Here is a 25,000-nt window from a genome sequence, read left to right as displayed (position 1 = left end):
GTCTTGTCCGCATACCGGTCCGGGCAATTAACAGAACGACTTACCGCTGTGTTCCAGTTTGTTGCAGCGTAGAGGGATCGTTTACGACGATCATCCGCCGGACGGCTTTGTTGCCGTGTGTGATCGCTCCCTTGCCATCTTTCTGCACTATTATACTAGCACCGTCCGGTAGCTGCAAGTATGGCATCTGTTAGAGAAAGAACACACCACAATCCGCATGACATGCATGATGATGATGGTGTTGATGTGTGTCGGCGAAGAGTTTATTGCATTTTTTGGGTTTTAACAACGGACAGGACACGATCGAATTTTTCGTCACAATTATCATCATCCGAAGTGATTTCCACACAGATGCCACAGTGATTGAATTAATGACAAAACGGCAATCCATCAGTATCGAAGCAGTATCGCGCGTTCATGTTGTGTAGATGATGATTTGGTGGAAGGATGATGACGACCATTGATGAATGGTGGTTGGTGAAGAAGGTGTGATGATGTTCGGGGTGGACGTTGAAGAGAGTATAGAGAAAGAGAAAGAGAGAAAGAAAAAAAGAAGCAAAACATTTGGATGAGAATCAATCATTTATACCAATTTGGTTGATTTGGTGGTTTCGTTTGCTTTCGGAAGCAAACCTAGAAACGTGCTCTTTCTTTATTCGACCAATTCATTCTCGAACCATTCTTTTAACCAATTCAATTATCATCAGGAGGAGTTCGTGGATTGTGGGGACACGTGAGTAGAGTATTCGCCCATTCCTTTTGTTGTCGTTTTACGTTTCATCGCGATAACATCGCGCGACGATTCTGCAGCCTATGATAGGGCTTCGGAACAATAAACGACAAAAAAGGGAATCAACGAAATGATGCTACTGGATGCAAAAGGAATGATACTAAGGATTAAACATTGATAAATCGTTCAACAAATGTAAAGAATATGAAGGTGTAGTTGTTATGAAAATTCGCTCGCTCCCCTTTTCAGTTCAGTAGCTTCTTATCCTTATATTCGTACCAGTTTCAGATCAGAATGAGGAATGTAAAAATCAGCCCCTTAACCCAAGGATACCAATGCCAGATCGGAATAACAAATGACGATACCATCATCACCGCAAAACAACCGGATCAGCTGTTTCCCCATACACGCGTACATGTGTAGCTTGTAGCCGAGAAACCGCGACAGATACACGGCACCAAAACCCCAAACAAAATACCAAAAGACCTGTACTGACGGCAGTGGAGGGAGAGTGTCATTCGGAAAAACAGGTTGTTTGAAGGCCGCAGAGGACATGGTAAGAGAGCGGAACCACCACCACTACCAATATACCACACCACCACGCACCATCAACACGAATATTCCCCTTCCTCGTAGAAAAACAAACCACCAATACTGGTCCGACTGTGCGTCTCTGGGCTCCTTTTTGGTTGCGCTGGGTGTCCTGGGGTGGGCCGGTCAAGAGCAACAACATTACCACCACCAGTCAAAATAATAGTGACCTTTTTGTCTGTATTTCCCTCCACTTTTATATTGAACCGACATAGCATTTTTGCATAACACGTAAAAGGTTACAATATGCTGAATTCCATAAGAATTTATAAATATTCTACACAGTTGAGTAACTGTATCCCCAAAGAACAGATACTAGACTTCAGTTTAATAACAAATTTATAGAATTCTTTCAACCAACAAGATTTCTATTATCCCGGGAACATTTCCGGTCAACTCCTAATACTTCTGGATAAATATAGTTCGTACCGGTGGAAAACTAGAACCCAACGAAGCACTTATTGTTTGCGGATGCGGGAAATTGATAAACAGAGGTGCAGCCATACGATACTACTGCAAATAGCCGTACAAATTATCAGAGCAGCTCGTCTATATGACCTCTACCTCTGTCTGTGCTATTCCGGAAGTATCCTTTCAGCAAGCAATGATCGAACGCCCGTGTACTGCGAGACTAACGTTGATGCCAGACGATGAATTGGATAACGAAGGATAAAATAGTGAACCATCCCACTTCCCATCATGACTAGGAAACAGAAAATTGAATTCAACCCACAGCGCTTCATGTTGAACAGCGATATAGAGACCTTTACTCCATGTTCGTCCTGGACAATCGCTTATTATAGGAAATACAGGATAGAATATTATGATGCAACGCAGGAAGAGAATGAAGGTCCAAACCACCGTCCGAAGCCAGCGATCGACAGCAACCTCCTGTAGCTCCTTTCGCACCATTCTAAAGGACGACGACTTGGTGCATTTGCAATTCGCTGCACTGGCTTTCCGGCTTTCGGATACACCAAATTGAATCGGCCACTCTCCACAACGTCAAATTCAATCATGATGCCCTACAAAACATCCGTTCCTGTCTGGTGGTGATTCCTGAATTTCAATTTACGAACTCGCAGCAAACTGTATTACCAATTCTGCCTTATAGGCTTCACCGTGGACCACACCACATCCGATGTCGACGATACGATGACGCAGATAACCCTATTCCAACAGCTAAGGCCATCCTCCGCAGGACCGCAGGAGTTTCGTAAACATCACCACGCGCGCCAGGATGGATGCACATTCTGCGACCTCAATCCTCTGTCTCTTTCACTTCCATTGGTGTGTGAGAGACATCGCAAGGATTCAAGAGGGGGCTAACGACATGAAAGCTACATTAAATACACCCAACCCATCACACTGCCACCCCCCCAAAAGCCACAGGAGACAAGGATCCGACGGGCCTTTCGGGGTCCTTTTCCCGGTGTGTGTTTGGTGGAACGCTCCTGACTCCGGTCGAGGGACTCCGGGATGGGGAATGCGATGCGGACCGAGTGGTGAGTGCACAGATACTCTGACGCACAGAAACTCGGCAGAAGGCAGAAGCAGCAGCCTCACTCTCACACACGGCGCGGCCCGGTTATACCAACACGCAGCAAAAGGGAGCCGCCTGGTCCGGACCCGGGGAAAAACTCAACCTCACCCCCTTCCTCATGAAAAATGGGTGGCCCTCAGCAGTATGGTGAAGTCTCTGCCTAGCTCGGTCGTTGTCTATGGCGTTGTACCGCCAGCAGCATAATAGGAATGCTGTTCGGTGGCAATTGGCGGGAAAAAGTGAGTTGGGTGTGTGAGTGGATTATGCTTTCGTTGTCTGCTGTAATTATGCTACAGACATTCGCAACCATCACCATCGCATCCGATGTGTTTTGAGACGAGTCCTGCTCCTAGGTGCATTATATACTGACGGATATGTTCTGTAGAGTTGGACACAAAACAGTGCAAGAAATATCTGACAACATTCTGCACTTAAAAAAAAAACAGACATTCCATGCATTCCGTCCTACCATCGGTGTGTGACCGACGTGTGTCTGTCTGTTTGGAAGAAGGGCCAAGTGTAACGACCTGCAAGCGTACTTCTGATAAGACCACCACCATGGCTTTTACTGAGCTGAAGATTAGACATGTACGCTCCAGTTCCTCCGCCCCGTGAGGGTAGAGGAGTGATAAGCTGGTTTGAGGATTACTTTAGGGAGCCACAACAAACCCTCAACACCGAAAACGTCAGATCGTCGGACCAAAAACCGAAAAAAACATCATCCTACGCATAAACTACTGGTCCTGTAATGTATGAAAGAGCAAGTAGTGGCGGCCCCCGAATAGCGCACACTTTTGGAAGTGAAAGCTAACGGCGCGTTTTGCATATTTATAAACCACCTCAAAGGCCCCCCATTGTGGCGGGGACACTAACAACACTCGGGGGCGCTTATCACAAGTGTTCCACCACAGACACCGTGCACGACAAACAAATGACGCGCCACAGAACAGTAATCCAGCGAAAAGCGCGCTTGTGTTGGCCTCCCACATGTGTTATCACAACTGCACCGGAGCAGAGCCACCATATGTCATACATTTGGAGCATACAGCCGCGATATTGACACCAACTGTGCTTTTGGCAAGCCATCGCTACCAGCAGCGGATACGTACCGCCGTGAGGTGGTGCAAAAAAGCTGCTGCTATCATCATTTTTTGAACGAATTGTAATGCCAAAAAGGGGATTTACTCTGTTGCGTGAAGTTAGCGTTCATTCATTTACTCCAGCAGTTGCTTATCACTCTCTACACGCTAGAAATAGATGATCAAAAGATTTTGACGACAGAACAAATTCTGCAAACCCATGAATCTCATCACAACCATAAACATCAATTTTGCGAACAAAAACTTCTTCCTTTTGGGGAGTGTACGATCCTAAAATCGACCTCTTCCTTTATGCCAGGAGAATTACCCTTGCAAATGACTTTAAATACCTAGGTGTTTGGTTTGATAGTAGGCTACGTTGGAAGAAACATATCAACTACCTACTCTTGAAATGCTCCAAAAGACTAAATTTTCTGCGGAGAATAACGGGCTTCTCGTGGGGGGCACACCCCTCCGACTTGATCGCGTTATACAAAACGACCATCCGATCGGTCATGGAGTATGGTAGCTTCTGCTTTTTCGGAGCGCCCCAAACTCTAATGATAAAACTCGAAAGGATCCAGTACCGCAGTCTTAGGACTGCACTGGGCGCAATGAAGTCTACACATACAATGTCTTTGGAGGTAATGGCAGGAGTTATGCCAGTGCGGCTGCGATTCGAGCAGCTCGCTTTGCGCTACTTAACGCGTGCATCGTCGACGAATCCGCTAGTTCTGTCGAACCTGAAAGCGATTGCGGATACCAGAGGGAATTCTAAACTCACTCCTCTGTTTAGAGACTTTGAGTCTCTCCGGGTTTACCCTAGTTCTTTGCCAGCTACTAGTAGCAATGTTCTCCCCGAATCCTACAGTGAATTTTTGTCAGTAGATGCCTCGTTGAGGGAGGAAATCAAGAAGATACCAGATGATTTTCGCGCAGCGACTATACCTGGTATCTTCCGAGAAAAGTATGGCCAGATCCCCCCCTTCAACTGCTTCTACACCGACGGTTCCTCTTCGGGTGATTCCGTAGGCTTTGGTGTATACAACACGGCTTTCCAAGCCCACTATAGCCTACAAAAGCCTTGCTCCATTTTTGTTGCGGAGCTCGCTGCTATCTTTTGCGCTCTGCTGCTGGCGAGCGGAAGGCCCTCTGGCCATTACTTCATCTTCACAGATAGCCTCAGCTCCGTCGAAGCTCTGAAGTCAGAGAAGGCCTTTAAAAGTGCTCATTTTTTCGTCAAACAGATAGTGGAGCTCTTGAGCTCCATGTTTCGACAAGAGTTCCGTATCTCGCTTGTCTGGGTCCCCTCTCACTGCGGCATCGCGGGCAACGAGAAGGCGGACCAGTTGGCCAAGCAAGGCGCTTTGGAAGGACCCGTCTTCGTCCGGATGACCCAGCCTCATGAGTTCCTCCACTTGTCTCGGCGACTCTGCCTCGAAAGATGGCAGAGGAGATGGGATGAGGGAGAGCTCGGGAGGTTTCACTACTCAATTGCGCCCAGAGTCTCGCTCCGACCTTGGTTTAGCGGCCTCAAGGTGGGACGTGCCTTCGTGCGGATGATGTCCAGACTCCGGTCTAATCACTTCGCGCTTAGCACGCACCTCCATCGTATCGGTCTGGCCGACTCAAAGGTCTGCGGCTGTGGCGAAGGATTCCATGATTTGGATCACCTTCTGTGGTCCTGCGTGGAGTTCGAGCCGGCAAGACCTGCTCTGATCACGGCATTCACGGCGGCTGGTGGGCGGTGTGGGGTTCCCATCCGGGATGTCCTGGCGGCTCAAGACATGGACCTTCTGATAATTATTTACAACTTTGCGCGGGAAGTGGGAATAGATGTTTAGTGTAGTTTTCCTTCTGTTTTCACCTTCCCCGTAGTTGATGTTGTCCATGTTCTCTTTGTTAGTCGCGACCGTTGGCACCCCGAACAACGTTGCAGCCGAATGATACACGTCACACGCACCGCACCAGGGAGTAGAAGACCGGCGCCAGAGTGCCTCTGCGCGTCGGACCCCAACATCGCTGGCAAAAACTAACGCACTGACCATCTCTCACGTCACAGGTCTCATAAACTACAACGGGATCAGCGTACCCTACGATGTTGGGGCCCCAAGGCGATGCATGCCACATCAACTATGCGGAGCCAAAACCCGAGGAGTGAGGTCCACGACCACGGAGGAATCGGGCCCAATAGATGCTCCACCAAGCTGCCCGCACCCGAGCCGGCGCTCGAATGTAATGCTGATGAACCAGGCTTGCTGGTCTGGCGCGATCCTAGGCTTAAGTCATTAGGTTTAAACACCGAGCACCCCCGGTATAAGGGTCCCTGGGGCAGGAGGAAATGCCTGTTCCCTCTACTGTTTATACTCTATCTTCCTCTATCTTTCTAATATATACGGCTCCGTCCGTAAGATATCAACCAAAAAAAAAAAAAAAAAAACTTCTTCCTTTTCGAATTCTTGGAACTACGCAGCCATAAAAGATTCCATAGCATTTGAGTTCAACAGAAAACAGGCTAGGAACCACATGGAACCAAAAGGAAAAACCTCAGCACCAAATTGATCTGTTGCCAAGTTTTTACAATCGGCAAACAGGTCGAAGCGATCCCACTTCAATCCACAACTCAGGAGTTCGACACGTCTCTGTATAAGCCAATTATACTGAGCCTCCGATCATCGATCTGTCTCTCTCTTTCGTCACTCACTCGCAACGTAAAGATGCAACACAGCCGCTGACAGTCGATCTTTGATTTATGTCTTCAACGCGGGCACATTTAACCTTGAAATGTGTTTGGAAAAAGGTTGTCGGAAGAGCAGCAGTAAAAAAAGGAGCCAAACCCAAATTGCACCTCTTTTCGGTGAATTGAAACGAGTTTTTTTTATTTCTAGCCAAGAGGAGAAGCGAACAGACGAGGAAGAAGAGAAAGAAGAGGGAGGAGCTGAACTCTCATCAACCAATAAAGCTACTCTACCACAAGGCCAGTCTAGTGGTTCCACTAGACACTAGACACTAGACCAATTAGAGTGGAAAGACGTTCCAATCAATTGAATTAATTCCTGGCTTCCAGTGGGCCGTACTCTCTCGTCGTACGCAACGAGTCCTAAGATCACATTGGAGATCGTGTGTGGCACCGCAGCTCGCCGCAATTCATGTCAATTGATTCCAACATAAAACAATTTCAATTTCACATGCATCATACGCTGTGCGCTGTGCGTGATTTATCTAATGAACTACAGAGATGAGATTGCAAGGTAATGATGCAGCAGTCGCGGGTCTATCATTAACTTGCATGTGCAGTTGACGTCAGTATTGAAGGCGAGTTAATTTGCAGGACAAATTGGTATGCCGTCCAAAAAACCAGGCACCAATAAAACTATACAAAGGGGTACCAAATAAACCCTCGAAACCGCATGCAAAATTGCACCTCCTCGCCAACACCACCCCTCATGGGCCGCTCTCCACCGCAAGTTTCAATGTCAAGTTCAAGTCGGAATCATCGATTCTACTTCTGCTGCTGCTTTGTTTGGTTGTCGAGCTCTCGCTTCTGTACCTTTTTTTTCTGCACAACCGCACACAACAAGTGGTGTTGTGTCGAATATCGAAAGGCAGCAACATAACTACACCATCATCATCATTCACCACCACCACACCAAACCGGTGGTGCGCGGTGTGTCTCTCTGTCTTTCTCTCGTCGGAGGCGCATGTCACACAACCAAGCAGCCAGCAGCCACCACACTAACTCCGCGTCCAAACACGTGTGCATCATGATGTCGATATCATAATACGCATAATTTGCCTCAACATACACACCGAGACACACAAGCACACACACTAGAGCGTGGTGACTCACTCACCCACAAGCGACACCAGAATCGGAATCGAAAACATGTGTTGTCTCTCTGAACGGAGTCATAAGCCCTAGAGCCAAGAAGAAGCACTGTGTATGGAGTAATGGCTATCAGATGCAGATGCAGAATACGAATTCTTCGTATCAAGCAGAATAAAAGGTATATTAATCTAATTGCAAGTGAAATTTGCGGTTTAGCAAAAAAAAAAAAATAAAATTTTCTAATTTAAAATCCCTTATGAAACCCTATAGCTGATCAGCATTAGGATGCAGGAGATTTAATAGCGAAAACGGGTTAAAAACGTAATCCTTGCAATGATTGCAAATGCGAAATTCTTGTTGCTCGTTTGTTGGTAAACAAAACGGACTGAGTGCACGCACACGTACGCGTACACACAGCCACGCAGGACACACATACACCCCCACCTGTCGGTGGGCAAGAAGAAGAAGAAGTCGCTCCTTTTTTGTGCAATACCACACCACCACCCTCAATGACCACCAATCAAACCACCAAAGCGCACGTCACAAACACGCGGCAATAGGCGCGGCGCCGCGTGGAAAGTACATATGCGGTGGTGCCTTCACGCACTGTGTTCCTCCTGATGTTGTTGTTGCTGCTGCTTGTGTTGCTGCTGTTGGTGGTTTTCGTGTCCACAGCACGCACGCACACCCGCGGCATGATCGCGCGCGCCCGCGCCGAAGCAAGAAAAGGGTACTGCCGTCCCAAGAACGGGTCGTGTCTCTATGAAACGCAAACATGTAACTTATACACTAACCCGAACTAAGGCCAAGCCCCCTTCCTCGCTGTGCGAATCACCTTATGCACGCTGCACTACTGACCTAGTCGCGCGATAAAGAGATAAGAATCGTGTACAGTGACTGATAAACCAGACCACGGTTTTGGGATATTTTATTCCGAGTTATGTATGGAATGATAGAAGAGACGTAGCATTATGCTGTGAGATCTTTATCCACCTAATATCGAATCCGAAACTGACGAAGTGAAAGTGAACCCCACCGTTGTTCCCTGGAGAGTCGCGTCCGTAAGGTCAAGGACGTTTGCAGTTGTCAGCGTGCGCACGAGGAGAAGACCACACATACCTCGAAAGGCGACAAAGACGAAGAGACAACGCGTCGGCACAACCCCTATACAGTGTCTTTTCAGGGAGATGCTGGTGTGCGATTGAGTCGAGAATCAAAAGGAGCCAACACCTTGCCCCTCCTCGGAGCTACACGGCAAGAATCCGCCACACTTAGAACACCATCGGAATGTCCACCTTTCGCCAGCGAGAACACACACCTCTCTCTCTCTGCTGCTGCTGCTGCTGGGCATCATCATCATCATTATTATTAGTGGGAACAGGAACCGGCCGGCACACCACCCGGTGGACTTTCATCATCATCATCATCTCGACGAGTTGCGAACGAGTACGCACTTCTACATGTTGCCGCGCCATAGCATACCTTCGGAGTCGTCGTCGTCGTCGACGTGTTCCGTTATGAGGAGCTGGTGGTGGTCGTGATCGGCAATGTTGTTAAACACACTATAAAAAGTTGCCACACTACTAGCACCGTGATTTGCGCTGTGTGCACGAGAAACAACCGGATCAAAACAAACCACCCCCCAACCCACCCCGATACCACCACCCGCTTGCTGCTTTGTACCAGATAGCCCCCCCCCCCCCCCCCCCCGGTGGCCTTGTAGGCACACGCCTAGGCGGAAATAACGTGCTAGGAATTAAAGCAACATAACAAATTGCGGGAATCCAAGGTCTGTTGAAGCCACAATGCGATTCTCTGAGGAAATATATGTTTTGGTAGGGATCTGTATCACGATTCAATCGACACCAATACTCAAAAAGAGCATATATGGGGAGAGATATGTAAATACAGGTGCCGTGTTCCTCGCGGTCTTGAACTTGACCCAGTGACACAGCGAGTCCACCACACACTCTCCCGTCCGTCTTCCTCTGGACGGCGCACTCAAAAACTGGAATTGCATTTGTGTCATCGACTGATACTGGCAAGTCCCAGAGTAGCAACAGGTCAACAGAATAGTTATTATTTAAGCTGAAGTGACCCCTACAGCTTTGTAGCTGGAACCACAAAAATCTGTATTGTCATTTACACAAAGGAGCATTTCGTGAGGCACGACACGACAAAAAGAGGCTCTTCGTTCTCTCTCAACAGACGCGGCAACGCGGAGAAGTCTGCGCCATCGCCAAAAACCACAGACTGCAAAAGAATCCCCAAATGCCCTTATAGCCTTTAGCAGCAACGCTTTTAACGCTTTTTAACGCGGAGTTTAAACCAGTTTTCAACGAAATCTCCCCGTACGCTTTTTGCGACCCTTTCTGCCCTTTACGCCCTTGGGCCTTTAGGGCAGAAAACTGGCGGCAACAACAACATATAAGACATTCCATTCCAGTTCGAATGAAAGAAGATGATGTTAAGAAGCATTTTAAAAAGATTTACCACGTCTCGCGTCCATTCGATTCGATAAATAGAAATTATCAGCTAATTGCCAGTAGAAGGTCGCTTGACTTGATCTTGACGTGAGGGGCAGGTCTTTAACCATTAGCTGTGTGTCGCGATGGAATACTAATTGAATTAACTTCCTAATGGTCTAATGTGAGAACGTTAAACACGTGAGTAGGATGGATTTGGACCCAAAAATCATGGCGCCACCGGCCACCACTTGGAAGGTCAGACTTTTCTGACGTCGAGCTCGAGATATGCAATATTCAAAAGGGAAAAAGTTAAAAAGCTGTTCAACTTGTAAGACACCGAGTCCCCTCTTTATGCGCAGGTATAAAGCCAAATCCTGCATAAGCCTTTAGGGTGTGTTGTCTCGCACTGTGTCTACGATAGGATGTCGCCGAAGAAGAGTCTGACGAATGCATAATCGCAACCGGACCAATCCAATCCACCGGAAAGGTAGCGGAATACATTATCCTTCCTTCGGACACACGGCAACAACACCCATTTCAAGACCTTATTCAAAGGGAATGCGACCCATACCACCTCCCCGCGTTCCGTCCTTCGCGCCTTCGCGTCGTGTATGCATATGGATGTCGCATTAAAGCATAGAGGCAAACTCACTCCTCCATCCCGTTCTTCTCTCCTTGCGATGTATGGACACGCGAAGACGAATTGTTAGAAAGTGATTTATGTTGATGTATGGACACAACAAACGAAGTGTCTGTGTTGTCTGCCGGCTTATCTTATCTTGCCATCAATCTCGCGGTCAGGAAAGACGATGAACTGGCGGGTGTTGCTCGAAGAGACATCTTGCTTTTCCTTCGATCGATTTATCGAAAGGCGTCTAGTCTAGTTGGCTGTTTGATGAAGTGGAGTAATTGTGGAACCTAATTGTTCGGATATTTATTACGGGTGGAACTAAACTGAACGCTTTATCGCCGATTTGTCGAAAAGATATTACTGTTATCTTTTATTGATTTTAGACGTTGTTGGACCTGTTGGCGAGGCTATCTAATGAGGCCCCATCGAATCGAACAGCACGATCAAGTAATCCATGATAAATTTCTAGGAGCCAGTCGAGGAATGTAGTAACTCTCTAAGTAGCCCTGGTGTTGTTAAGTCGTGCAAGAGGTTCATAATTCAATAAGGAGAGTATCTATAGCCAGATTTCCAGCCAGATCAAACTAACTTTACTGTTCTTGTAGCACTTTTGACTCGCCAAATCCATCAACAACGAACTACCGAACGTATCCCTCTTCTTTTCTCACGAGTAAGTGCAAACCGCAACATGGCGATGCAAGCAAATTCTTGCCTTTTCTCAGCGCACGTAGCAACAGCAAGAAGGAAAACGAAGGAAGAACAACATCTTGAACACGGTCGGTCGGTCGGTGCCGTCGTTGGTGTTATTGTTGGACGTCTTTTGGAGAAACCACAGCGGAACGCACCGTGATGATGGTACTGATGGTGCTGCTGGTGGTTCTTGCTTCTTTCCTTTGGTAGGTTCTCTTTCAAAAGAACTGATTCCAGGCTCGGCAGACCAGGTAGCCCAGGCTGACATGCACACGCAGGTGAATGGGAAACCCTTAGAAACCCGTTTCCCGCCGTCAGTCAGTCATTCGTAGGCCCAGTTTGCGAGCCACATTTTGGGAAAGGGAAAATCATAAAATGGTTTCGCCACAACACAACGTCCGCTGCCCCTCTCGTTCCTATCGCCGGCCGGTTCCTTCTTTGAGAGATGACCGTCCGGCTTCCACAGCAGCGTCCTTCCTTCCAGGAACGTCCCCCTGGCTTGAGGTAAATATTTCGTTTGATTGCTTCAGAATCCTGGGAAATCTCGAGCTCGCTGACTACTAGCTGCCGCGTGATCGAGGAGCCGAAACGGAATTCCTGTATTCATGTTATCGCAGCTGCTTATCAAATGATACCTGGCCATACAACCGTCTGATAAATACGCATTTTACCATGAACAAACGCATTTTACCATGAAATATTCCATCATTTGCGGCGTCTAATAAGATAAAAGAGACCCAATGTCGTTAAAACGGATCACAGTAGACATAGTACGACAAATTATTGTCAAAAACTGTGGTTACTAGGCTAGCAGTGGCAAGAACGAAAATTCTAACGAACTACATTAGATTTAACTTTAAATAATTCATTCCAATGAAGCGTTTCCCACAGTTTACGTTACTCAGTCACCTCAGATCCGTATCTGAGTGCCAATAAATCAACTCCAATAGCGCGCCCCGTACCAAAAACGCCCCACCCGGAAGCGCAATCGTCGCAAATATTGCTTGGCTCGGACAGAAACGCAAAAACGTCTGGTTTATATTCTCTAACGGACCGGTCGGACGGTTGGTCCATCTATTGACGATGCCGAACGAACACCTCCTCTCTCTCTCTCTCTCGGTTGTAGGATGCTCCAAAAGTTTGTTTTATGCAACTGAACACAAGGAAAGCGCGGCCAGCTCGCTTCAGGATGGTGCTGCTCAACGAGAAGCATTCATCCGTCAGCAGCAGCAGCAGCAACCAGGAACAACATTCCACAGCCAAATTGAAAATCGCAACGAGTTTAAGGGGTCTGTCCACTTCGAGGCATTTGGAGAGCAAAGCAGTGGGCTCACGTTCACGCGCGGAACAAGACGATCATTTTGCGTGGTCTTCTGTGGCCCTCGGTTGCCGTCGCCGCCGGCTTTATGTTTTGCAGAACCAAAACGCACGCTTTCAAACATTCTCTCTTTTGCTTCCCTCTCTCTACTAAAAAAAGTCTCGTCGTGTAACGTTGGATGGTAGCCTTGGCGTGCTCATGGAACATCCCCCGCCCCCTAGTGGGAGACAGGTTTTCCCACTTCTAATCTGAAGATCAAAAGCCAGCTGCTGATGGTTGGTTTGTAGTGCCTATGGTTGCTAGGTCCCTGGTCACGAACTGTGTTCGTGATGCCGTTGCTGATGTAAAGCTGCGCATCCATGGAAACTTCGCAGTGGAGTGTGATGTTCGGCAGTTTCCATGCTTTACATTTCTTTTAGAAAAATATATTGTAAGATAAATATTATATAAGATGATCATTCTTCAAATACATCATTTCAACTAATGCATTGTACTGCCAATAAACATATTCCCCACGTGAAACTCCCGGGAAGTATGCTTCGAGCGCCAACGCACAGCAGGAGATGGAAAACTAAACCCTTTTCCCGCCTAAAACCTGTCATGCACACACGTACACAGATGGTGGAAAATCGTTGGCCTTTTCGGATTCGTTTGAAGATGGGTGGTGTAAGTGGATAGCCGTGTCTTCGTGTGTGTCCCCGGTGTGTGTGCATTTCATTGGTATTCAATGTTTACATTCTCGCTTAAAATAGAGTTCCGACCGGGGATGCTGATAATGTGTGAGAGTGGGCACCATCGATCGATTGGAAGGACCACCAGGGGGAGGAGGGAAGGTGGAGAATCTGACAAAAACAAACAAATGCACCATCGTTGCTTCGTTGCTTTGTCGAACTCAAGGCCCACACGGCTTCAAAAGAGCATTTCCTGTTGGTTTTTAAATAAAAGAAAAACCAAAGCAAGCACCGCGTCACAGTAAAGAGTGTTTCGTCTCCCCCTCCGTCGCCTTTTGCCCCGTGGTTGTGGTGGATCGAGTGTCAATTTAAATGAATAAAAGATGAGAATGCATTCTTCATTCCGTCGTCGTCGCCGCCATCGTCATTGTCGTCCCCCTTTCAGTCCGATGGGTCGGTCGATTCCCTATTCACAACGTGACCTCCTTGTCCTCTCCATGGTCTTGCGGTCGCGCATCGTTTTGGGGGGTTTTCCGATGCAGTTTGCTCGCTGTATTGCGATCTAGTGCTCCATGATCCGCTCGCAAACATTTTCTCTCTCTCTCTTTCGCACGAGCACTGCATCTTTTTCCTTGCCCCAGAAAGAGACAAAAACCTTTGCCCATTCGCGGCGATAATGAAAGTAAATGAAGCGCCATACGCGCTAATCGAAGAAGATTCAGATGCGGGATCTGGGGAACTTCTTCTAGAACAATTGTTTTGGCACACATACAGCCACACGTACAGCTACGGTGGTGGTTGTGGTGCGTTGCTAATGAGGTGTGTCGCGATGTAAGGGGGATGGTAGTGTCCGTGTTGTTGTTGTCTATGCTCATTATTCCCTGAAAGTGGCAGCCCGAGCTAATGACATGACAATGTTTGGCTGGCGGATCTAATTACCGCAGCTCCGCTTCGAAACCTCCGGAGGTTCGACAAAAAGGCGCCACAATTCTGGGCGGGAGGTGGGCCCGATGACATTCAGCGGATCTTCTCTCGCGGTGATTCCCAGAAACGCGAGAGTTGGTGCTGATGTGGTTATGTACAGCAGCGCCATCGAACGCACACCAACGTTCGCGTACAAAGTACATAACACGGCGCCAACCAACACAACAACGCGCATGCTCTCTCTCTCTTTCTCGCTGTTGCGTTCGATCATCTGCTTGCTCGCTCTCTTCGCACGCACTCTCCTCGCTCACGAAAAGGGGTTTTTCCATTTTTTCGCTCGAGGCAGCCATCTTGGTTTTTTCGATGCGCATCATGAAAAGCCGAAAAATCAAGGAATTACCGCACGGAAAAGTGCTGGAAATTTCCGTTGGCATAGTTTCTCTCGTCAGCATCAGGCTGGCAACCATTTTCCAATTCGAATGGCGTTTTTTCCGAGCCAAAAACGCTGCTGATTATGCAAGCTCCTTACGCCAAGAGATTGGCCCCCTCAAGAGGGCAGCTTAATTTCATCTTTTCCCCATTTTGCGTCGCAGAAAATGGTTTCTGTCGAGGGAAAAGGTAACAAGCTGCTGTTTGTTCGCCCTGCGCTCATGGTCCTCGACACCTCGAAAGCACTACTCCACGTCATCACCAGCAGCAACAAAAACACTCGACACCCTCAAAAGCAAACGCATCGGAACGTATCGCTTCACAAAAAGCGGGCAGAAACAGCACAACCAGCAGAGCACCTTTGCACCTTTTTCTTTTGCGCAAGATTTTAATTAAATTCTTTTCTCTCCGACACGGCACGGAACCCGCCCGCGGATGATGATGCAACCGCTGTCGCTATCTCGCTCCGGCGCTGGCGACACGCTATCGCTCTTGCTCGCTCTCACCACCTCACGTCGTTGCGTTCAAAACAGCATACCGCGGACGCATGATTGATGTCACTCTTCGGAAGGGGGCTACTACCAGATGCTACTGCTGCTGCTGCTCAGATGTTGATGCTTGCTGGCTGGCTGAATGGCCTGCTACTATTGCCAATGCAACGGGGCCTAACTACGCCAGCATGCAGCTGCCGGAACACACGATGAATATGCTTGCTTTCCGTGTTGGCAATGCTAATGTGACGACGGTTGCGTTGTTTGCCATCAGTAATGCACTAGCGGTGGTCATTTTCAGCGCACTTTTACCACAGAAACCACCTCTGAATGACAGCAACAGTAGTAGCAGCAGCAGCAGTAGCAGCAGCGACGCAGTAGGCCGATCCGATTCGTTGGACAGTCAGCAAACAACAACAGCAGCAGCAAGAATCATCACACCCATGACCCAGTCTCGGTCGCTGCCGTACACGCTGCTGAACGGGTACAACACACCGGCACCACCGGCAGCAACAGCAGCCAGCAAGAAGCCAGCACCACGACGACACCTTACAGCCGCGTCGCCATGCGGTGTAGTGTTGCGTGTGTATGTTGTTGCCCACCGCATACTACGCGGGGCACATTCCTTTGCACACACCAGCATCAAGGGACTGACAACTTGCCGTCGTCGGATTTGCCGGGGATGAGAAGAAGAGGAGACCGCGAGATTTCCCGCGACGATTGGCCACCTCAACAACCAGCGTTGGTGGCCATACGCACCTCGCCCCGTGTCGCGTAGTGTAGTAGTGGGTTACCAACAACGCCTCCCAAAAACCATGAGCGTGTACGGCGGCAACGCACACAGCATCAAGTAGACTCCGAAAAATGTTCCATACCATGTTCCATGGCAACAACAACACCACACACCATCATAGGGTAGCATGGACGCGGAGGAGCGCAGCATATCCTGTGGGACGACGGGAAGGCCATCGCTTTTCGTCCTTTTTCGGCAGACTCGGAACGGCCTACGACGAGACACACACGCGCGCGCACACGCTACACACAACCACCCAGAACCGTGCCGAGAAGTGCGAGATAGTGACCGACCTGGTCGGCCGGTGCGGTGGTGCTGCTGGCCCGGAGGTTCACACCACCACCACGAATGTCCTTTTTTGCTGTGCTCTGTGTGCGGGGCTCGGCGTGTGTGCGTCCCTGTGTGTATGTCGTCCTTGCACTGTTCCAATACGACGCATAGCATGCTCTGTCTCGCTGGAGCATAACCGGGCCGATGCTCTGTTATTGTTACCACCACCAGCGCCACCACACCCCGATTGACAGTTCGTTCTTTGTGTTTGATTGTTTTGATTTGCACCGACCAATAAAGAGCCAATCCTCCTTATCTGGGTCATAGAATTCAAGTTCATGGGCTTTAATGAGCCAAACTAATAGCGAAAGCGGCGCGAAAGAGGAGTGAAGACATCAAAACAAACAACTCACACTACACGTCACGTTGCTAGGAACACTACTACTATGGGAGAGCGTGTGGCGCGCGGTATAGTGGCAACGGCGGCAACGAACAGCAACTAGCACCGCGAGATAGAAACACCTCGCGCGCGCGACCACTGGCCCAACATAATTATCGTTCTAGGCGTGCGATGGTAGTTGAAAGACCAACCAGTCATGTTACCTAGACACCTCTCTCTAGAGTAGCCGGCGAAAGAAGAAGTAGGCGCTGGCGCCCAAGAATGGTGGTGTCGGCGTTGATGTTGTTGTTGCACTAGTGCAGTGCAAACAAATCCATCCATGCTGCTCTCCTTGTTCCACGCCGCCGAGTGTCTTGTCCCCCTTTTGCCCCTTTCGAACGCACACCACACCGTGACCACGACGCACGTGAGTGTCTGTGTGGATGGGGTGGATGTGATGGCATGTATCTTTTTTTTCTCACACCAAGCGAGATGTTCTATGATGCTAGATTTTCAGCCAGAGCATAGAAATTATCACTTTCTAATGGGGAATCCCTTGCGCTGCTAGGCTCTAGCTCTAGCTCTGGATTGCCTAATGCTCATCCGAACAATAGAAAACATTATCCCATTCCGTTACAGGGCCTACCACTTGTTGTAGTCACTTTCCACACGTGCATAGACACAAGAGCATCTCGCGCGTCCCCCCCCAAAGAGACAAACACGTCGACGACGAGAAACAGGAATATGCAAGGTGTTAAGTGTGTCTGTCCATCCACGTGATCGCACCGACGACGACATACATTAACATCATGTGTCACCACACCACCCAACTGGTCAAACAGCAGCATCTTTGGTCGGGGCGGGGAACTTGTGCCCAGGGAGTATATGTGTGTCAACTCCGGATGGACGGACGGGCGGGATTGGATTAAAATACCAATCCCCACACACATCTCCATCGTGAAAGCGCCATTACGAAACCATCAAAAAACCGGATTTCTCTGTTTACATACAAATGGGCGCAGCGCGACCTGAACTGAGCATGGGGAACGAGCACGCACGCGATAAACAAATTTCGGGGACACATCGACATGGACTGCTGAGACGAGAACAAAATTGCTAATTAGAGCTCAAGGCTAGACTTACCGTGGATGCGTCCGCTGCCACATTGTAGGTAATGTTGGGCGCTATCTCGACCACCGATTCACCCCGCGTGTTCTCGCCATAGCCCCAGGCGTAGTTAAAGTTGGACGGTGGGTTGGTCTGTGCCGCACACATCTTGGCGCGTGCTGCTGCTGCTGCTGCTGCTGCTGTTGGGTCGTATCAAAATCAGCTGTTTTGCGCTGGAATCGCTTTCACTGCTCACGCCACAACACACTCTTTCCGGGAGGAGATAAGGACAAACACGCCGGTGGCGCCTCCAACGACAGCCACGAAAGGATTCAAGCGGTAAAAGGGGGCCCTCGCTCTCTCTTCCTCTCCTGTTATCACCTCACAGCTCTTCACGGGATTCTCGTCGCTTTCTTCGCACTCACGCACGCACTTGGCCAGTGTTTAATTAATCTTCCTCGACGCACCCCCCCATTCGGTGGTGGCACCGCCTGAAATGGACACGCCAGCAGCAAGTGCGCGCCTTGTTTTCACTTCTTTCACTCACGAACGCACGCACGCACGCTAGCACGGTCACGCAAAGGTGCGAATTGGGGATGACGAGTCAGCCGCTCGTCCTCGTCACTCTGTAAACTTGGTATCACTTCGATTTCCGGTTACCGCCAAGAAGAAGGTCATCAGTTGAACTGCAGGAGGAGGAAAAAGGAAATCGAGATTAGTTTTATGCAGCTGGTTGCTTAGATTATGTCGAAAAGCGAATCTCGAAGGATGCTTGGATCATCGCAGGCGACGAATCGATTCCCAGGACCAGACCGACGGTCGGATTTGTTTACATCTCGCGACGACAACGAGTGAGTGCGTATGTCGGGGTGTTTCCGAGCCGGTCGGGAACTTTCACACAAAACACATCATGATGATGTGCGCGGTGCGGCATGTTTCTACTCAAACATGCAGCACTACCAAGGCGCAGTCAGCAGCGGGCAGCATCGATAACCAACACCCGTCGCCACCGCACGTGGCACTTCCACCGCATGGGCACACATACACGTGCGTCGTCTTTTCATCCCACGACCAGCCCCGGATGATAATGCACCATGCCTAGATAAGCGCGGAGAACAAAATCCTGATATCCACGTATGTGTGGTTGATGATGGGTACGCATCTGCTGGCGAGCGGACACGTCCCACCCCGCGTTCGCATAAAAAGAAGCGGCCTTCCCAACACCACACAACATGCACGTGCCCCGCGCGCCGCTCCTCTGTGATGGTCGGAGTATCTGGCGGCCCGCGCACACCGGCGTGACGTGACAAGGACACACGCACACCGAACCACGCACACACACACGGGCGGGCGGGCGGACCGACACCGACACACCAGCAGTGCGGGGGCGGGCGCAAAAAGGGCGCGAAAAGTGACACCAGCACGGAAAGCAGTCGAATTTTCACGAACATTTTCCACAAACCAGCAGCGATCGTGCGGTGCCGTAGTGAGGCGTTGCGACGTGTCCGAGTTCACAGTTGGCGTCAGTTTCGCAAACACGCTCCGGCCGCCATTTTATTTCCACGCACTCGTTCTCGATGCTGTTGCCAAGGGGCGCCAAAGACCACAGCACGGGGACCCCGCAAATACGCACCGCCGCTGGTGGTGCGTTGCCGTTTTTTCTCGAAACCACTACGCGCTAGTGAAGAAAATTGGACGCCACACACGCACGTCGGTGTTTGGACGACACGACACAACGACGGAACGATTGCGTGAGTGTAAAGTGAACCTCTTTTCGACGACGACGCGACGACGACTCGCACACACGACGGAGCGAAAAGAAAATGGCGATTCGGCGATTACGCGATGGGCGGGACGGACGACGACCGTCTCTTACTCTCTTACGCGGTTTAACGGGGGCTTGGTTGGTCGAACATCCGCCAGAGGGAGTGCGCGTGCTCTGTCACAAACGTCAAACGCACGGAGCGTGAGCGAGAGGTCGCTAAGCTGCCGTCTCGTTCTGGCGCACGGGCAGGACTCGGCTGGGACGCGTCGTCGTCAGAATTGAGCGATGGAAAATGATGAAAATTTACCACCCAAAAACGGCCCCACACACCAGTAAAGATAACGCAGCAAAGCGACACGGCCACGAGTGGGCGGTTGGGATGGAAAATGCACACCAGCTCGCTGCGTCACCACCACACATGCTGGGCTGTTTTCCCCCACCACCCTCGCCCACCAATCGATGTAGGTGGTGTACGTGAGAAGTGAAATGGAAAAGTGGTGGTAGGGTGGGTTTTATTTTGGAATGCACGCACTTCTGCACCCTTCACCCGCAGCCCGTCACCCGTTGATTCCCGCCCAAAATGGGAATCTCACCTCGAACGCACCGAAAAACTGACCGACGCGGAACGGCTCAAGAGGCGGGCTCGCACTTGGAACAAAAGGCAGTTCCGTGTTCTCGGTCATCACGAAATTAATTTGTAGGATCGCGCGCACAATTCACAGGGAAAACACCCACGCGAAGAGGGAGAAGAAGAAACGGCGACGACCACACCAAAAAAAACGCTCGATCGAGTAGAATACCGCCTGCAAGTTCGATCGATCGAGTAGAAGACCACCTCACGAAGGCGGAGCTTTTAAAGCGACTGGAAATCAAGCACGCAGCGGAGATTTTCAAAATTCGAAAAAAAACGTCGACTTCTTCGTCGTCGGCTCCAAAGAAAAACTGCGTGCTAATTGGATTCCCTTGTTGTTTGCTCTAATCTAAATCGCTGAAATTCGATGTCACCCCATTCGCGGAAACTCGCCAGCTCCTCATCGCCAAGCAGTTCCTCTATCTCTTATCAAAATGGATTGCCCCAACAACCGAACGGACGAACGCGAACATTAATTTACTGTTCGACACTCGATCGTGATAAAGTCATCTTGCACGACACCTTCTTGCTAACCAATTTGCCATCCCGAAGTTGTTCCTCTTTGCTCCGCGCCACTTCCGATAAAGGATAAAGTGATTTTTACGATCGTTACGTATTAATTAAAGTGCCTTTCTCGCCATTCTTATGCTACACTTTTCGGTTCCGCCAACTTTCTCGTTCTCCAAATCGGGCGGACGATCACGTGCACCTCATTTTCGTTGTTTTCTGCATGATCCCCCTCTCCCCCCGGGCTGGCTGGCGATCACTAAATCATGCATTTTTAATCAAGTCCCTCAGGTTCGTGGCGTTGCGCTTCCTTCGGGCATCCTTTCGCAGCAGGGGGCCCGAGATCGTCGATTCTCACTTTGGGTACTGCGAGTCCATTAGACCGAAAGGGGGGTCAGAGGGGCTACAAAGATAATTTAAAATCTGCCAAAAACTGACCCCACGAAACGAAACGAACGGGCGTACAATAATGAAAGGTGTGGAATGAAAACCTACACAACACTGGAACTGGCGAGGAACCTGTCTTAATTTTATTAACTGGGAACTGGGTATTTGCAGCTCATCTCATCGGTGATTGGTAACATTATTGCAATGCAATCAGCGGAGAGAAGGAATCACCGTGGACCCATAAATCAACTGTCGAGCGATTCAGGGCGGCCATTGGCTTTCCATCGCCATCTTCTGGACAAACAGTTTGCGTAAGGAAATTGTTCTTTATTTTATTCTGCCCCGTTCATCTGTCTGGCGGCAGTCTGGTAAACTCAGGGAGCATAATTGTTGACCAGTTAATTAGAGGCTATTACCATAAAACGGTCACTGACCACAGCACTTCCCAAGTGCGACCGCGGCCAGTCTAAGGGATTGCAGAATAAACGACTTCTCCAGGACAATTGACAAATCGTTTCTCACTTGCATTTGTTTGTCTCCTCCATGCAGTCGCGTCCAGTCTGGCGAAAAGGAAGACCTCCCGCCGAGTCGTCCAGAACGGGTTTCAGAACGGGAGAACGCATCTTTGTGGCTCTTCTTTCGGGGGTCACCGTGGGCGAATCCTTTTCGCGAAAAGGTTAATTTAATTGCCAAACGATATCGCAAGGTAGGTTGAGATTCTGTGCGATCGTCGCGACCGTGCTGATCCAACCGCAGTGTGCCTCATCCGTTTCTTCGCATTCTTCCAGGAAATCTTTTTCAAGAAAAGCCATCTCTCATCGAACATCCTACGGTGTCTTGTTTGGCGTATCATACGGCGGTCAACGCATCACCTTCGGTTCTTCGTTCTAGCCCTCCGGTCCGGTCCGAGCGAGTGATAGCCGCGGCCACACCGCCGATTTGCATCGAAATTCCCTTTTTAATGTCAATTTGTCATAATCATGCTAATCGGTTGCTAATTTATGGTGGTCCCGATCCGGAACACAATGGAAAGCCAAAGCGAAAGGGATGGAATCCGGTGTGCCGAAAACTGGACTCGACCTGGAGTCTGCAACGAAGATTCGCAGGTCGCGATACGGCGCAAGAACGCTTTTGAGGGGCCTTCGGATTCCGTTCGTCCGTTCTAGATAGAAGATATCTTGTGAGGAAAGGCTGGACCAGCTCTAGAAGACCTGGTTCTTCAAAACGATTTGTTTGTACATTCTTTTAATAGCCAATAAGCGTAAAGCGATTAGTTTTCGAAGCTGTTTTATTCTCCATTTACTTCGTTTCTTTTGCGCCGTCGAAACATAAATAACCCGTAGCCCGAGGGGACGTTTGTTTGCAGTTTAGTAAATTGATTTTTGGCCCACGTTTCTTCCCGAGGCCTTAAATTAAATAGTTATTTAAAGAAATAACAATCGATTCAAACAAGCAAAACCAGGGCGACAGTTCAAGAAACAATAGTCGGATTCGAGGGTTGAACAACGCCTGCACGTACAACAAACGGCCGTAGAACATTCCAAACGGAGATGAAATCTTTGTGGCGCCACGGCTCAGCAGAGACACACGTCCCTTCCGTCACGCCACGCTCTGTCTCTGTCAAAGGGGTTGCGGCCGCATCAGAAGGTTTTGCACGGAAAAGTGGATTTTTCTTCTAATTTTAATCAACTTACGTGCCCCAGGAAGAGGGGACACATTCCGGTGGGTTTGTTAGCAGATCGCGTACGAGACCATGGACACCAGGACCGTCCTCGAGGGCTATTTGCGTAAGTATCACCGGAGCAGCAGCAACACCAGGGAGATGGTTCCGGCTGGATCTGCCACCTCGGATTCGGGGTGGAAGGCATTCGTCTGTTCAATCTGTTATCTTCTACCCGGTGCAGGCAGAGCCGTGAATCCGAGTAACGATGATCTGGATGTGTCCGCGATTGATCAGTTTTGCTTGACGCTCAAGAAGGACCCTTCACGGATGTCGACGGCCCGGGAGTTGCTGGTGAACCGGATTCAGTCGACGAACGCGAAAGAGTCCTTGCTTGCACTCGAGGTAGATCGCTGATGTTACCGTTGTCGATAACACAGATAATAAGTATCTGTTTTCATTTCTAGGCCCTCGAGGAGTGCATGGAATCGCTGGGGCGGGAGTTTCGCTCCGAGATCAATAAGTTCCGCTTCCTGAACGAGCTGATTAAAATGGTTTCAAAGAAGTATAACGGTGAGCAGACACCGCGCGAAGTTTCGGAACGGGTAAGTCGGGATAGATGGGGAGTTAGTTGGCCACGCTGGAATCTAATGCTTTCCCTGTCTTCCTTCCGTCCAGATCCTAAACATTCTGCTGACCTGGACCAACAAGTACGAACCGTGCGAGTGTGATAAGATACAGGAAGCGTACAATCTGCTCGCCAGCCAGGGCATCCAGCATCGATCGCAGCAGAACGTGATCATTCGCAATCCCGGCGGCGCTGGATCTCAACTCCGGTCAGCAACAGCCGGCGACGATCGATCGAACCAGTCGGCGGACAAGCGAGAGCAAAAGCTTCGGCAGCTTATCAGCAGTGGCAAGAGGGAGGACTTTGAAAAGGCTAACCTGCTGATACAGAACTTTTGCCGCGATGAGGAACGGCGTACGCAGATGAAGAGCCGCCGGTTGTCGGAGCTACAGAAGGTGGCCGAAAATACGAAGCTACTGGATGAGATGCTGGATCAGTATCGGGGTGGTAGCGGTGGTGCTGACCTGGAACCGAACTCATCCGACGATGACCTGGCAGTGCTGAACGAGATTTACGAATCGTGCGAATCTGCCCATCCCACGATCGTACGGTTGGCGGAAGAGACGCAGCACTGTGAGGAGATGATTGGTAAGGATCGGTGCCGCTCTATTCTCGATCAAATGCAATTCATGTCGGTCTATGTCTGGCTCTCTGTCTCTCTGTCACTCTGTCACTCTGTCACTCTATCAATCTGTGTCTATCTAATGCTCTCTGTTTTTATCTTTTTCTTGCTCATCGTGATCATCATTATCATCATCGTGTTCTCTGTATCTGTGCTAATAACATCCCTTATAAATATCACCCCACAATGCGTGCGCGCACTCGCTCTCCTCCTCTCACAGTTGAGTCCCTTGAGAGTGGAAGCAAAAATGTAGGAAAGTTCTGGAGTTTAGCTAGTGAATTTGGTTAGTAACATTGTATTACTGCTCTGCTGCATTCTCTTTTTTAATTCTCTTTTCTCTCGAACCTCCACCGCCATCCCACATCCCCCGTTAACTTGTTTGTGCCTGAGAATCGTAGAATTTGTATTTAATCATGCTCTAAGTTCCTAAACACCGTCCTAATGGCTTTGAATGTTTCTTCCTTTTACGGTTTTTCATGCACCAAACACACCGAACTCACGATACTAATTATTCTCTGTTCTCTCTCTCTTCGATTCCTCAGAGAAAATCTTCGAAGTTAACGATGCGTTGAACCAAGTGTTGGACAAATATCGTCTTAAGGTGCTAAACCAGCAGCCGAATGTGCATGGAAGCGGGGAGCCGCTACTGTCTGCCATTCCGTCATCGGTTGGCTACGTACCCAACATTGTCGGTCCGGACACGCTAGACTGTCTGTTCGATGTGTCGGATGCCGATGGAACAACGGGCTACAATCGAGGAGCAGCCAACAAAGCGGCCGCGCCACCATCATCATCGTCCGATCGTACCAACTATAAGGACATTCTAAGCGATATCTTCACTGCAAGTGCCACTGACG

At 49.4% G+C, this 25,000-nt stretch overlaps 2 protein-coding genes across 13 annotated transcripts in view; one reads left to right on the top strand and one right to left on the bottom strand.

Moving 5' to 3' along the window:
* The window catches only part of LOC126577757 (zinc finger protein 569), a 63,372-nt gene that overhangs the window by 5,583 nt on the left and 32,789 nt on the right, over positions 1 to 25,000 (bottom strand). For 4 of the 11 annotated variants that reach the window (XM_050239634.1, XM_050239640.1, XM_050239642.1 and 1 more), the window contains exons 1-3: positions 19,577 to 19,730; positions 17,980 to 18,629; positions 45 to 187 (exon numbers count right to left, since the gene is read on the bottom strand). In XM_050239634.1, coding sequence (XP_050095591.1) covers positions 45 to 187; positions 17,980 to 18,111 — 275 coding nt within the window. In that variant the 5' untranslated portion in view covers positions 18,112 to 18,629; positions 19,577 to 19,730. The other 7 variants (XM_050239635.1, XM_050239637.1, XM_050239641.1 and 4 more) reach the window with 7 other exon arrangements.
* The window catches only part of LOC126577761 (ADP-ribosylation factor-binding protein GGA1), a 3,454-nt gene continuing 1,303 nt past the window's right edge, over positions 22,850 to 25,000 (top strand). The window contains exons 1-6 of one of the 2 annotated variants that reach the window (XM_050239647.1): positions 22,850 to 23,020; positions 23,138 to 23,298; positions 23,361 to 23,498; positions 23,572 to 24,109; positions 24,364 to 24,426; positions 24,686 to 25,000. The exon at positions 24,686 to 25,000 is cut by the window's right edge and continues 1,303 nt beyond it. In XM_050239647.1, coding sequence (XP_050095604.1) covers positions 22,987 to 23,020; positions 23,138 to 23,298; positions 23,361 to 23,498; positions 23,572 to 24,109; positions 24,364 to 24,426; positions 24,686 to 25,000 — 1,249 coding nt within the window. In that variant the 5' untranslated portion in view covers positions 22,850 to 22,986. The remainder of the gene's footprint in view (positions 23,021 to 23,137; positions 23,299 to 23,360; positions 23,499 to 23,571; positions 24,110 to 24,363; positions 24,427 to 24,685) is intronic. The other variant, XM_050239648.1, reaches the window with a different exon arrangement.

Source organism: Anopheles aquasalis, chromosome 3 (genome assembly GCF_943734665.1).
Source record: "Anopheles aquasalis chromosome 3, idAnoAquaMG_Q_19, whole genome shotgun sequence".
NCBI classification, from domain to species: domain Eukaryota; kingdom Metazoa; phylum Arthropoda; class Insecta; order Diptera; family Culicidae; genus Anopheles; species Anopheles aquasalis.
This window is presented reverse-complemented; position numbering and strand designations above follow the sequence as displayed.